The sequence below is a fragment of the Protomyctophum bolini genome (assembly GCF_963924005.1).
Source record: "Protomyctophum bolini genome assembly, chromosome: 5".
NCBI lineage: Eukaryota > Metazoa > Chordata > Actinopteri > Myctophiformes > Myctophidae > Protomyctophum > Protomyctophum bolini.
Genome location: NC_137866.1, coordinates 15,805,418 through 15,820,728, shown reverse-complemented (window position 1 = coordinate 15,820,728; position 15,311 = coordinate 15,805,418). Strand labels below are relative to the sequence as shown.

The window sequence follows — 15,311 nt, the reverse complement described above, 5'->3', positions numbered from 1 at the left end:
TTCCCCCAACCAAGGTTCATGTTGGTAATAGATGAGTGAGAAGATTAGACATTTTTTCAACTACTAGGGCTGTCACTGTTACACATTTACGTTGACGATTAACTAATAATTGCGATTAACAATTTGTGTTTTTTGGCACGGGACATTGGAATATATGAATTTTAAAACTGCACAGGGCAGATTCTTTGTATTTTTCAGTTATTACTGAAAAATACAAAGAAATATTGATCTTATACTATAAAAAATAGAGGAATTATGACGATTATCTCAAATAATTGTGATTACACTATTAATCCTAATGTAATAATTGTGACAGGCCTAAGTCTCTAGTTTGACTGCGTTAAGCTCATTTTGTGAGGACACTGAAGAGAAGGTGCGGTACAGGGTACAGGCAACAAGCATGCTAGCGCGCCTCTGTTTGTTGCTCTCTGCAGAGTGCTGTCAAACTAGATCTGTCATGTCACAAGAATATATAGCCTACTAGATACTAGAGCAAAACAGCACCGCTTGTTAATGGTAGGACCTGTCTAGATTGAAAGTTGAGCATCTGGAATGAAGTGCTTACACAATCTAGTATTCTGGAATGCACTGTTGTTGTGGTGGTTGTTGTTGCCACCAGCAGTGGAATATTAACTTTCGAGGAAGGATGCTGCCCTTTCGGCCACTGTAATCAAAGTTTCCCTGACCTACCACAGCGTGTACATCAGTCAATCATGCATGGGTGCATGGTGATTGACAGATCGTTTTAAATCCACACTCATAGACCTCCGAAATCTCGCCGTGCCCAACGACCACTCAGGGGATCGCCCCTGAGTGGTTGTTGGGAGCGGCGTGATTTCGGAGGTTGTCCTCTGCAACTAACGTAGGAGTCAGATCCCCCGGCTCACGAACTCAACCATTTCTCAAAGATATTTTTGGGTGCTTTTCTGCCTTTTATTTATAGATTACAGTGTATGATGTAGATAGACAGGAAACAGTGGGAGAGAGACGGGGAGAGACATGCAGCAAAGATCGTCGGGAATGGAACTCGAACCCACAATGCACTGCCAGGCCACTGAAGTGCCTAGGACTAGGTGCCGTAGGTGCCTGGACCGCTGGACCACGGCCAAATCCGCTATTTTTTTAAATATATGTTCTTTCAGAGTGAATGTTTTTAACTCAAATCTTTGCTTCTGGGTGGGGGTCCCTGTAACAGCATATTTTCATGCATTTACATGAAATACTTTGAGAACCACTGATATATAAACATAGGTTTTTCTGAAAACTGTCATGATTTAGTCGACATTTTGTAGAATCAGTTCTCAGGTTTACTGCCAATGACCACCTTGATTTTTAATAAACTGTAGGCTATAAGGGCAGTTACATAAAAAAGAAAAATGCATATCCCAGTATTAGCTATGTGAACACAGGTAGAGGAATAAATGTTGACAAAATGGTGTGTACATAAACAACAGGCCGACATGAGTCAACAAAACAATGCATTGACATAGTGATTGACAGATGTCTAAAAAAAGGTTAGCACTGGCTGAGAAGTGACAGGCATTATGACTAATACAAGATCGTAGCCTAATAATGTATGCATGTATTGTAGTCTATATGATGTGAGCATTTATAGTCCTATACCATTTGTAGCCTTAGCCTTACTATCCTACACTAAATTAACAGATTGGGGTCCCAGACAGTCCAGAGATGAAAATCATAATCAATTGGCCTAGGCTAATTTATATCAATTTAATTTGGGGGACCTTGCAATTAAAATGGCTGAGAATCACTTGGTTAAACTGTAGACTATAACAACAGGGCTTGGTTTAGAAAAGCCTATATTTTTTTTAAACGGTGTTAGCTATATTTGGAACTGGACATGAGGCATCAACATATTATTCAATTATGATGGCACACCAAGGTCAGCCCTCAAGCGTAAAGAGGATTTGGGAGGTTGATTTAAATCAATCCTTTACTGACAGTGAATGGAAGATGAGTATACGGAACTCAAAGATGTCCCGTCAACTTAGCACCAGATTAGTTAAATTTAAAATAATGAATAGAGTCTACTCGACTCCGACAAGATTGTTCAAGGTGTACTGGAGGTGTGGTGAGGACCCTGGTACACTTATTCATGTATTGTGGGAGTGCCCTAGGGTACAGACGCTATGGTGTGCTATTCATGAGAATATAATGCAAATGACAAAGCAGGATATTCCTTATACACCTGCTCTGTTTATTCTGGGTGATCCATCGCCATTAAAACACCTCCCCGCACCTCTAGCTGACTGGATTCATACAGCATTAATGGTGGGCAAAAAAATCATTGTTTAGGAATGGAAGTCTGAGGATTTGCCTCCAGCACATGTACTGTATGGTTCACTCAGCTTGGTATTGTGGCTGCTTTGGAGAAGTTATCTTTTAAGATGAATAATCAGTTAGATAAATATGATTTGAAGTGGAACGTGTTCCTCAGTCATGTTGCAGGTCCCTTGGTGTGATCCATGGTCAGGCAATGGCCTTTTGATTATACTGTCTTAGTTTACATATGATACGGTTGATGATGCTCCGTGTTTGGTCGTGTAAACTAATTTAAACTTTTAATTTGATTTATTTGTATTTTTATTTGTTTATCTTGTCTATCCTTGTTCTATATTATGTTTTTGTGTTCATACATAATGCCCATGCATATGTATTCTGTTGTTGTTGCTTGTGTTTGTTTTTTCTGTTTATTTGACGATTATCACAAAAAAGGGGTGCGCACGCTTATTCGACATAACATAGGACTGACATGCGGAAAACGATCAGATTAAGATGGCTACCGGATTAAGGTTGGCGAACATGCGTTAAGTTTGGCGAACATGTGCTGCTCTGTGCTTGCGTTTATGGTTAGGTTAGGGTTTGAGGTAGGTTGTCGTTGTTGGACCAATAGTATGTCGAAACTAAAGCCTGTACCCCAAAAAATGGCCATTTCCTCAAATAATTGTGATAGACGATTATGCGATAATTGTGACATCCCTAGTTGTGAGCTTGTAGATTGGTAAATGATAACTTTTTTTGCCATCCCTGTGTTATTTCTTCTGAAATTACTCTGAACACAGGTGCTGGCCATCACGCCCCGAGGTCACCATACAGCCCTGTTCTTCTTTTCCAGTATGGGGGCTAGAAGTGGCCATCTGGTGTCTCTACTACTGTGCGTTTTCCAGCACGGTGTGATCTGGATGCAGTGATGCACACAGGATAGGAGACACACAGGCATCATGTGGCATTATTTTTTGTTGATTACTATATCTTTCACCTGCATCCCTCCTCCCCTCCACGCCCCGGTAGAAAACAGCGGAGAACACTGACGTCACCAAATTTGGTTATTGTTTAGCGAAATACAAGGAAGTGGGCTTCATATGCAAAGTTTTCCAATGGTTTCCCCCACCATTTTCTTTTTGAGCAGAATGCAAACGAAAATAAAAGCCTGGGTACCGAGGCTACTCTAGAACAGTCGGCAACCACTGCCAGCGTTTTGTTTGAGCATTCTTCTTATTAATCTTTCAAGACCCACAGAATTTTCTTCTATGATCTTCTGATCTGGAAACTTTAGGCCTGGGCTACACCTATATGGATCTTTTTTCAAGTGCACATTCTTTTGTGCGTTTGGGCCTTTCAGCCACACACAAACGGTGTATTTGGCCACTCAAACGGAGGTTTTTGGAAACGAATAAATAAGTGAAGAATTTCCAAAATATCCGGATCAGTGGATCTGTGTAGTCATGTGAAACGGAGCTTTTGAGAAACGATGACGTCACCGCTCATTAGCGCATATAATTTTAACCTTAGGTGAGAAAGCTTGCGCCTGGAAACTACACATACAGTATCTATCCGATTGTTCATCTTTTTATATCACTGCGTTAATAAGTAACCTATCATTGTTGCATCAACTGCACCAGCGAGCAATCCAATATAAATAATGTTATAAAATAAGCCTATACAGCTAGTCAACGGTGGCCACCAGATAAATTGTATTTGTGCGGAGGCCGAAGCTTGAATAATAGGTTGATTGCGGACCTACAGAGAAACTGTGGATCATGCGTGGCGTGTGCATACTGCATAGCCATGTATAACTATATTCTTGTGCGTAAAGTTAGTCTGACAGCTACATCAGCTCACGCCACATGGATGTGAGAATCATGCATTTCCTCGCCTATTGTGACATGCCCTATACGACGTGTTCATTGCGATGAAACATGACGAAACATGACGGTCGTATTGTTTCAGATCTATGATAAGACATTATAGGCTTGTTAAAGGATAGATTGTAGACATGCAGTATTTTGCTCTCCGTTTCATGATCATGGTCATGGAGGGGGGGGGGGGGGGGGAAAGAGAGGTGTGAATGCAATCGCATCAAATAGCGTGGTTGGTGAGAAGAAAGTGTAGTGGGTCATGTCCAGTCGCGCACCGTGCACATGGCACATCTCTCCTTACCACTTTGCCTGCCGACCATGTGAACGCTGCTCCCCAATATGTCCTTTATAGCCTGCCCTACATTATAACGTGACATTACTATACACCTCGGAAATAGCCTGCACTCAACAAGCTCACAACTGGTGAGTTGTGAGCTTGCCAGAGCAATGATAAAGTGTCTATCAGTGTCTATCAATCAGAATCATATTTTTGTCTTGAGGGGCGCTAGCCCCTTCTATGAGAAAATCGAGGATTTGGAGATTCACGCACGTAGCATGACATGCTGACAGACAATGCAAGAAGCATCTTCCACTTCCACTCACAATTTAGGTGGCTTTTAAAATGCGGTACTTATTCATTTCCGTGATTTAAAATTATGATAGGTCTATGTATTTGTGTGTAAATCAAATAGCCTACAATTGAAACCTGCTATACTGCAGTGATTTTCTCCTGTGTTCAATGCGTTTCTGCGTTTGTGTGTGGACACAGATATCTTTGTCGTATGGGCAGGGTTTTTTAGGACGTTTTGCAAAAGATCCATATTATAGCTATAGCCCAGGCCTTAGATTAACTCACAGGTTGCGGAACTGAAAACACAATTGACGTCTATAGATAATTAGATATCATCTAATTATTATTTCCTAAATAATATCAAAACAAAACCAATAATTTCCATATATAGATAAAAAAAAAGGTTGTTAGCGTATACATGCTCGAACAATGCGGCACAAAGCAATGCGTTGTGAGCTTGCCTTGTACATCTGCTATTTTTACTAGTTTGGGGAAACATCTAAATTCTCTTTTGTGAATAGTTTGTGAAAGCAGTTGCCTCCTGGCATCTGGTTCCCTTTCTTTCTTCTGCCAAATTCCTGCTATATGTATTGCATCATGGGAACGTGTGACAAGATTGAGCCTCTAAGGAGTGAGGAGTGAAATATATAAAAAAAACAATATTACTGTAGTGGAGTAGTAAAAGTATTGACATTTGTAAATACTCCAGTAATGTAAAAAAAAAATCCTCGAAAGTGTACTGTAAGAGTACAGTACTTGAGTAAATGTACTGAGTTGCTTTTTTTTAAACACCACTGCCCAATTGAACCCAAAACATATACCCAATTTACCAGAAACGTCATGTGTCTCTAGGCCAATTGGAACAGTCCATTTTGCTCCTGGCTGCAGGAGGAGAAGGAGCCTGTTAGTGACAGTCCTACCACAACCTCCACTATACGCTGACCTGCTTATGAGATGATGATGTGCTTATGTTACATAACCCTCTGGAAATCTAGGACTTTTACTTGCAACACTAAATTCCCCTCTCTCTTACAAGGCCACCACCACACACACACACACACACACACACATACACACATGTGCGCATACATGCACAGCACACACTTAAACTTGCATTATGCACACACAGCACAAACACAAATAACACGAATAGACGCACACGTACACACATACGCGTGGGTGCGTGCGTGCGTGCGTGCGTGCGAGAACCCACATGTACACAGAATGAATCACAGCCCTCTGGATTAGGTGGACAGATTAGAGATTAGAGACTGCATTGAGGATTACACAGTTCAAGCCTGACTCCAACACAGACCACAACCATCGCTGGTTCTGTCATCATCTAAACAGCACACACACACACACACACACACACACACACTGGCATACGTGCACACATATGCACACACATAAACTTGCACCTATCCACACACACGAACGCACAATCACAAGTATGCAAATATACTGTATGCTCACACACGCACACACTCATGCAGGCACGCGCACAACCACACACACACACACACACACACACGCACACACTCATGCAGGCACGCGCACAACCACACACACACACACACACACACACACATTTCAGACTTTTGAAAACAGCCAATCTGCAAGCTCACACAATGTGTCGCATCGCCGCGCATTATGAGCTTGTAGATGTTCCATCTTCAAAAGAGTATTTTTATAGTATATTTGAAAACTTGAAATTGTTCATAAGTATATTTTGAATTCCGGACATGTAACTTGTAACAGAATATTATTTCTATATTATCCCATTTTGGTGTTAGCATTATGTTATGCTTTAGCTATTGAAAAAATATTTTAGAAAAATCGAAGAACGAGATAGAAACATAGCTTTTTCAGAAAACTGTCAGGATGTAGAAATTTCTTTTTGAATCTGATCTCCACCACTGGATGTAGGGCAGAATGATCTCCGGAAGGAAGTATTTATGTGTCTAAAAGGAGCCTTGGAGGTGAATTAACCCATTAAGACCTGAGAACAGATTCTATAAATGTCTTCTAAATCATGATCATTATGTTTCTTTATCAGTGGTGCTCAAACTTTTTCATGTCAAGGACCCCCAAAAATGTTATGTATTTGGCCGCCGACACCCTTCTGAAGATACGTTGTTCCAGGGCCCCCCAGAAGCAAAGATATGAGTTCAAACTCAGAATATATCATTCAAAGATTTGCATACGTTTTCATGATTTAAAAAAATAGTAGATCTACGAGCTTGTAGATCTGCTATTTTTCAACAGCTAAAGTTTAAAATAATGGTTGAAATGGTTAAAAGCTATAAGGTAGAGCGGACCAAGAATGCGCACATCGACAGGCTCGGTGCTGGGCTAAAGAGACTTCAGTAGGTGATGGAAGGACCCGGTTGAAGATCAAATAGATCAAAACGTTGTCAATAAAGAAAGTATTTTGTACCTTTAATGGGGTGCGGGCTCCATCTATCATCTACTAAAAGCTATAAGGTGACACAGACGCAACCTCAGGTCTTAATTGGTTATCTAGTCGGAGCTGGTAATTGAAGTGCGCTATCCAGTTGAAGAGTGACACCCCGGGGAAATGATGGCAGAAGTGTCTTAGGAAATGGGTCCTCAACGGAACATAGCAGTGATGAAAGAGGGCGGTCGATGATGACTGCCCCTAAGGAGCTGTTTTTGAGATGCTGTATTGATTCCTGAACAGTGTTGAATTCGGCGATTAATACTTCGACAAGAAATGTTCGTCAACTACCGTTTTTCACTGGCGAAAACTAAATGGAAACTAAATGAAAACTAAGCTGTGATGACCAAGACTAAATATATCGACAATTTCGTCAGCAAACTAAAACTTTAGACTAAAATGTTGACAGGGACTAGTGGACAAGAGATCCAGTATAAGTCATCTTAGACTTGGTTGCATAGTGAAAATAGCCGATCTACAAACTTGTGACGTGTTGTGAGCTTGTTTCAGCAAGTGTAAAATCAGCCATTATGACAGAATCAAGGGCCGCCACATTCATTTTAGTCAATTAAATCAACCGTAGATTTAGTCGACTAAAACATTCCAGGTGATGAAAATGTGACAAACTAAATGAAAAAACAACACTGTGCCTGAATTACTAATCAGAACAGTGTGGGCGTCCAGAAGACTGGTCGCTTTTTTTAAGCTACTTTTGGAGGTTTTGCATAACTTGGTTTAACCAAATGAACAAATGAACCTCGCGTCCAATGGTGGTATGTTGTTAATCTGTGAAATGGGGTTGTTGAAAAAATTAATGGCATAGAGCATCAAGGTCATATTATTTATTCTGCATTTGAGCCACGGACCACCATTTGATGACACTTAGCCTCTCAGACCCAAAACCTAGAATATTTTGTTGTCGTTGAAATAAGCCCACAATTCTGTGCTGTATTAATGTTGGTACCATGTGTGGGGTAAAACACATCTCGAGTTTGACCCGGCGAGATTTTGTCTGTGTTGATTGGCCCTTGGTCGTCTTTGTAGGTGTGCAGAAGTCTGGCTTGTTAAAAATAATATGATGTCATATGGTTCATGCGCGCCGTTATCAAGATAAGTGTCAAGAGTTCAGAGAGCTTTTTGTGGACACAGGGACCTTTTTAAAATAAAGACGATGGACAGACAGACCTCGCTGACTCACCGACTTGGAACAGGAGCAGAGAGGAGCTTATATGGTGGCTTAGTATTCTGACAAGGCTGGCTGGAGACCAGGGTGTCTGTCACCCTAAAGAGGAGACTCATGGTGGGAATGCTATGAGTCATTGACTCCTCCTGGCAGCGAGTGGACTGTATAGCCTGCGTGTGTCTGTGGCAGTTCATAGCTGATAATTACAACATTCTGTATAGCCTGCGTGTGTCTGTGGCAGTTCATAGCTGATAATCACAACATTCTTAACCGACTAAAACTGGGAAAGTGCGCGCGCGGGGGGGGGGGGGGGGGGGGGTGTTAGTCTAACCTACATGGCCGGTTAAGACTGAGGTTAGGGTTAGTGACCTACATGGCCGGTTAAAGACTGAGGCTTGGCCGGTTAAGACTGAGGTTAGGGTTAGTGTTTGAGATATTGTTAGTTATCGGTCGGACTAACGGGAGGTCGGAACGATGACATGTCACCGAGACAGCCACATGTCTCCTCCGAAACACACACAGTTGCCTGCCGCTTCTTTTGTTTTCGCCTGACTTATTAACCTGGAGGACGTAACAGCATGTGGAAGAACTTACTATCCCCAGGGACAAATTAGCCATTGGGCCTCGGGCCGGAAAATTGGTACTAGGTTTGACACCCTAAAAAGGGCTCCTGGGGCCCTTCATTGGCCATTGATTTAGTTAAATTTAGGTCAAAAACATGATAAAAACACGAAGAAATTTGAAAGGGGGTTAATCCGTCCCTGACTACATTCTGCTGGAGGGCAGAATGTGGAGGGATAGGATAGTACGTTCCTCCACATGCTGTTAGGTCCTCCAGGTTAATAAGTCAGGTGAAAAGAAGCGGCAGGCAACTCTGTTTTGGAGGAGACATGAGGCTGTCTCTGTAACAGTGTGGTTCCCTGCATGGAGGAGACATGTGGCTGTCTCTGTAACAGTGTGGTTCCCTGCATGGAGGAGACATGTGGCTGTCTCTGTAACAGTGTGGTTCCCTGCATGGAGGAGACATGTGGCTGTCTCTGTAACAGTGTGGTTCCCTGCATGGAGGAGACATGTGGCTGTCTCTGTAACAGTGTGGTTCCCTGGAGGAGACATGTGGCTGTCTCTGTAACAGTGTGGTTCCCTGCATGGAGGAGACATGTGGCTGTCTCTGTAACAGTGTGGTTCCCTGCATGGAGGAGACATGTGGCTGTCTCTGTAACAGTGTGGTTCCCTGGAGGAGACATGTGGCTGTCTCTGTAACAGTGTGGTTCCCTGCATGGAGGAGACATGAGGCTGTCTCTGTAACAGTGTGGTTCCCTGCATGGAGGAGACATGAGGCTGTCTCTGTAACAGTGTGGTTCCCTGCATGGAGGAGACATGAGGCTGTCTCTGTAACAGTGTGGTTCCCTGCATGGAGGAGACATGAGGCTGTCTCTGTAACAGTGTGGTTCCCTGCATGGAGGAGACATGAGGCTGTCTCTGTAACAGTGTGGTTTCCTGCATGGAGGAGACATGAGGCTGTCTCTGTAACAGTGTGGTTCCCTGCATGGAGGAGACATGAGGCTGTCTCTGTAACAGTGTGGTTCCCTGGAGGAGACATGTGGCTGTCTCTGTAACAGTGTGGTTCTCTGGAGGAGACATGTGGCTGTCTCTGTAACAGTGTGGTTCCCTGCATGGAGGAGACATTGTTCAAACACAACAGAAACAAAGGATTATATATTTTATGGGCGAGAGATCACAATAAAAATCCTAATCATTCTTTCTCCACACTGGGAGAAAAACGGCATCTGAAAGTTTGATGGTGCATTTGTTTACACGTGAGTGCAGTTAGAACTTTTTCATTACATCTTATGAGAGGAAGGGTTCTTCTGCTGCCAGTATGCGCGTGCATGCTGTTGCTTATCAGTGTGACGTCGTCTGTGAAGGCGTCTATCATCATACATCATCTCATCCGGCCAATCACAATTTGCATCCTCACCTTCGTCTTCAATGATTCTGTTTACACAATGTTTGTGTTTACGCAAACACTCAAAGCTGGACATTTCTTTCTGTGTTGGCACTGCTGTGAGGAGCCCCCATCGGGAGGAGCCTTTGACCTATACTCCCTCCTGCCCAACACTCCCCGGTGTCAGGTGCCACCTCAGCCTGTAGGATTACGTGCCCTCGTGCCTACGTTACCCTCCTCCCTGCCTGACTTCCCTCCCCTGAACACAGGCCAATTGTGTTTGTGTAGACGCCCGACAAAGCCGGATGCACCACGGTGGGTTCGAAACCAAAAATCTGGGAGAAAAAAGAGCGGTGGGCATGGACTTTACCACTGCTTTGCTTTACCGCAGCTCACACTGCGACATGTTGAGATCTTGTAGATCACCTATTTTTGGGGCGCAACCCCACACTCTTTAGCTACTGGAGATGCGTTGTACGAAATGGATTTATACACGCGAGGACAAATTCTTTCAACGCTCAAAGTTCAGGAGCTCGAGTTTGGAAAAAGGCAATACTCCTGAATGCTGCCTTCGGGTATGGCATGGAAAAAGGGGGGAGGGAATTTGCATTTCTTTCACCATAGTAAATGCTGTATTCACGGTCTGGAGAGGGCACTTTTTTTTTACAGACCCGAGCAAGGGCTCAATCTTCCTTTGATGTATACTGTAGGTGTGCACGTGCCTGATACTGTTTCTCTGTCTCCCTCTACAGGTGGATGCCGCCATGCCATTTGGGTGCCTTGCCCTGCGAGATGGGCGCTCGTACAACAGCATATCCGATATCACCGACAAGTATGAGATTGGACAGGTCCTCCGGGCGTGAGTACACCGTCGGCCAATCAGGGCTCCTGTCCTTGTGTTTCCGTTATTAAATTTAACCTCTCTTCTCCTAGGCTTTTTATGAAATCACTTCTGTACTTCTGCCAAGTGATTTACTGCTCTTGCACTCTTTCCCTCATCAGTCATTTAAAGTGTAGTTGAATTGGATCATTTTCATTTAATGTGTCATTTTGATGCGTTTGCCACACTTTGACCGAATGAGGAAAGAGGAGATAATAGAATGAGGCTGCTATCCAGCCCCCGGACCCACTAGATGGGCTATTTTATTTGATCCATTTTTAACCAAGCAATTGACTGTATATATATTTTTTAATCATTAAAATACATGAATCATAGTCTTTGAATGGTGTAATTTATTCTGTTTAAAATATTTTGTCTTTTGCCCTGAGTATAGGAAAGAAATATGTTCGACATATTTTAAGAGCTGTGGAAATCTCCCTGCAGCTTCTCCAACTGAATTCTAGTCGTGCTCTTTTATTCTGAGTAGCCTACTTCATTATGTTCCACACGCACGCACGCATGCACGTGCACTTGCAGGAACACACACACAGGCACACACACACACAACATATGACATCACCAATATCTGGTGCTAAAGATCTCTGCTCTGTATTTATATCAAATCCAACAAACCAAGTAACCGAGTGGAGGAGAGTATAGAGCGTCGCAGTCCCGCCCCCTCGAGAGACCCGGAAAATAATTCCCCGTCCATTTTCCTCATGCGGACAAAGCCAACTCGAGTTGTGACACATCATGCCAATAAACACAATGTTTTGGGCCAAACAAAGAATTAGAAAGAAGAAGAAAAACGGCAGGTTACAACACTTCTTTTGTTGTTTTTATTCTTTGTAATTATTTGTTTGGTCCAAAATATTGTGTTTGTTGTCATGATTTGTCACAACTCGAGTTGGCTTTGTACGACGTTTATAAGGTCTTTAAATAAATACTTTTTGAAATGTCTATGGGAAAAATGCATTGGGAATTATTTCCTGGGCCTGGCGTCGTCATGAAAGGGGGCGACACACTATAGGCCAGTCAATCTAAGTCAATCTAAAAAGGGGCGTGGCCTAAAATAAATTGCAATAGCAATTGTTCAAGGTTTTTTATGATCCTTAGGGTCATCCAAATAACATATTAAAATGTGATTATTATATAAATTTTGGATCATGGTAAATTCAGAATAACCCCTAGTTTGACATGTCACATGCTACTTAAAACCCATTTTGGGCAGGAACACCATTCCATTAAGCACAGTATATTAAACTGAAAGCCCATAAGCACCTACAGTATATTTAAAGCCCATAAGCATTAAGCACCTACAGTATATTTAAAGCCCATAAGCATTAAGCACCTACAGTATATTTATAAGCCCATAAGCATTAAGCACCTACAGTATATTTAAAGCCCATAAGCATTAAGCACCTACAGTATATTTATAAGCCCATAAGCATTAAGCACCTACAGTATATTTATAAGCCCATAAGCATTAAGCACCTACAGTATATTTATAAGCCCATAAGCATTAAGCACCTACAATATATTTAAAGCCCATAAGCATTAAGCACCTACAGTATATTTATAAGCCCATAAGCATTAAGCACCTAGAGTATATTTAAAGCCCATAAGCATTAAGCACCTACAGTATATTTAAAGCCCATAAGCATTAAGCACCTACAGTATATTTAAAGCCCATAAGCATTAAGCACCTACAGTATATTTATAAGCCCATAAGCACCTACAGTATATTTATAGCCCATAAGCATTAAGCACCTACAGTATATTTATAGCCCATAAGCATAAAGCACCTACAGTATATTAAACTGAAAGCCCATAAAGCACCTACAGTATATTTATAGTTGAGCACTGAGCAGTCACACCATCCAGGTATCTACCCCCCCCCCCCCCCCCCCCCCAGAGGCAGAGAGGCTGGTTTTAAACTGTTCCAAGTGCAAGTGTTCCAGTGCAATCAAATGCAAACCACATAATGCAGAGCACCAGTGATTAAAATGTGTGATCAAATCCCCCTGAAACCATTGGCAACTCATTCAGATTGCTTCCCATCTGTGCATATCGTTTTACTATCTCTTCACAGTCTTCCAAGAGAGTCGAGTAAACTTCTTGTGCTTTTCCTGTAATGTCAAAGTCAACGCTAAGTATTATAATAATAAACTTTATTGTCCCCGAAGGGATATTTGTCTTTAAAGTTTTGTCCTCATCAGTTGAGGTTCTTGAAACAGCCACACACTCAAATAACACTTTTCATCTTTTCCGTTCTTCATGTTGAGCAACAACCGCAAATTACTTGCAACATCAAAATGTGTACCAGTGGTTAACTAACTTAAAAGAGGACGCAGACATCAATGCCAGTTCCAGATAGAGCCAATTTTGTGTTGTTCCTTGTTGTATTTAATTATTTACAACTCCTTTTCATGTTGTAATTTCAAAAGCAGCAATTATTTATGCTGTTTGAATGTTAATAAAGAAGCCAGATATGTACTTACAGTACACCAATCTTACCTCCCCCAACCCCCATGCGTCCATCAGTAGCACACCGGTTTAACATGTATTAGCCTTCATGATTCTCTTCTGAGGGAGACTGGAGGAAATCTTCCACAGGGTTAGCCATAAAATGCAATAGCAATCTAGAAGAAAATCAACGGTTAACTATACAAAACCTATACCGACTTTGACAACGTGGACAAAAAAATCTGGAGTCTCCGCACCCTAAACTAACTAAGATTAATGAACTACAGGACAATTGCATGCCAAGCAACGCCCCCAAGAAACCCTGGATGTGATCCCAAGTAAAATGATTTAGAAAATTCCGCCATAAATAAAAGAAACCCGCAACAGACTCCAAGTAGAACCTGCACGCCTCACATAGGTGCCATGTGCAGTCACAACCCAGATATCAGCCATCGTACTCAACGATCCAGAACCCAGCAACCAACCGAACTGCACAAATACAACACACAAAACATTAGCTTTTGTCATGCATACAAAAGTATGCATGTCTCCACCAGTCCACCTTATTAGTCATTATATCCTCCACACACACACACACACACACACACACACACACACACGCATGCACGCATGTGCGCGCACACGTCAGTGCACCTTGTTATGGGTCTAAACACAGTCGAACATGATGTGAGTTACAAATCTCAGAACACACAAACGCACACCAATTACAGCAATCTGATCCTATGCCAGCTTCAGCAAGAGCGACTGATGATCAAAATCGGTATGAGCATCAAAAGACAGTGCATAAGCCTGCTCCTAAACTCTCTCCACACTTCAACCTACAGTGGCATTTTTTGCTTGGTGAAGAAAAGGAACATATGCCGGCGCTAACTGCCTTATCTATTGCCAATTCTACATTCAAACATATTTCTGTCATCATCATGGGTTACACATGGCATTAGAAATAATTAAAAGTAAGCGTATGGGTTGTGCTGTGATGATGATGATCATGACAATGATGATGATGATTATTATTTAGATCAGGGGTCTTCAGTGTTTTCAGGCCAAGGACTCCTTAGCTGAGAGACAGAGAAGAAGTAGATACCCCCACTCACTATTGTATGAAATTGTGTACACCATACACATACTCTTTGCCGAAAATAGCTGATCTACAAGGGATGTTCACCAAAAGTAAACTATATCACACAATCTAATAAAATAAAATGGCTATAATATCAAAATAATATCTAGTTCAGACCTCACAGATGCGCAACAGACAGTAAAACAAACAAGTTGATTCTTCTGCTGTAGATTTCTGTTTAGTCGGTAAAATAGCATGCATAAAAACCGATTATAGTATAATTCCCGTTATTACATTTTTATGTTATCTGCCGATAATCTTCGGGAGACCGATAATATCGAAACATCCCTAGTTGTTAGCTTGTAGATCTGGCCTGCTATTTTCCTGCTAATGTTTCCCTCAGAATAAGGTTTCTAGGTCATAAAAGTCGTAAAAGAAAAAGAAAAAGAAAAGAAACATATTACACAAAGATTAGGCGGCCCCCTGTAGTAACTCTGAGGACCCCCTAGGGCTCCCGGCCCAGAACCCCCTGTTGAAGACCCCTGATGTAGATCTTATTGCCTT

General features: G+C 42.0%; 1 protein-coding gene across 1 annotated transcript in view; it reads left to right on the top strand.

Annotated features, from left to right (window-relative positions):
• Positions 1 to 15,311, top strand: part of camkvl (CaM kinase-like vesicle-associated, like) — a 77,198-nt gene that overhangs the window by 42,773 nt on the left and 19,114 nt on the right. Inside the window, exon 3 of the mRNA XM_080762741.1 lies at positions 11,073 to 11,179. Coding sequence (XP_080618867.1) covers positions 11,085 to 11,179 — 95 coding nt within the window. The 5' untranslated portion in view covers positions 11,073 to 11,084. The remainder of the gene's footprint in view (positions 1 to 11,072; positions 11,180 to 15,311) is intronic.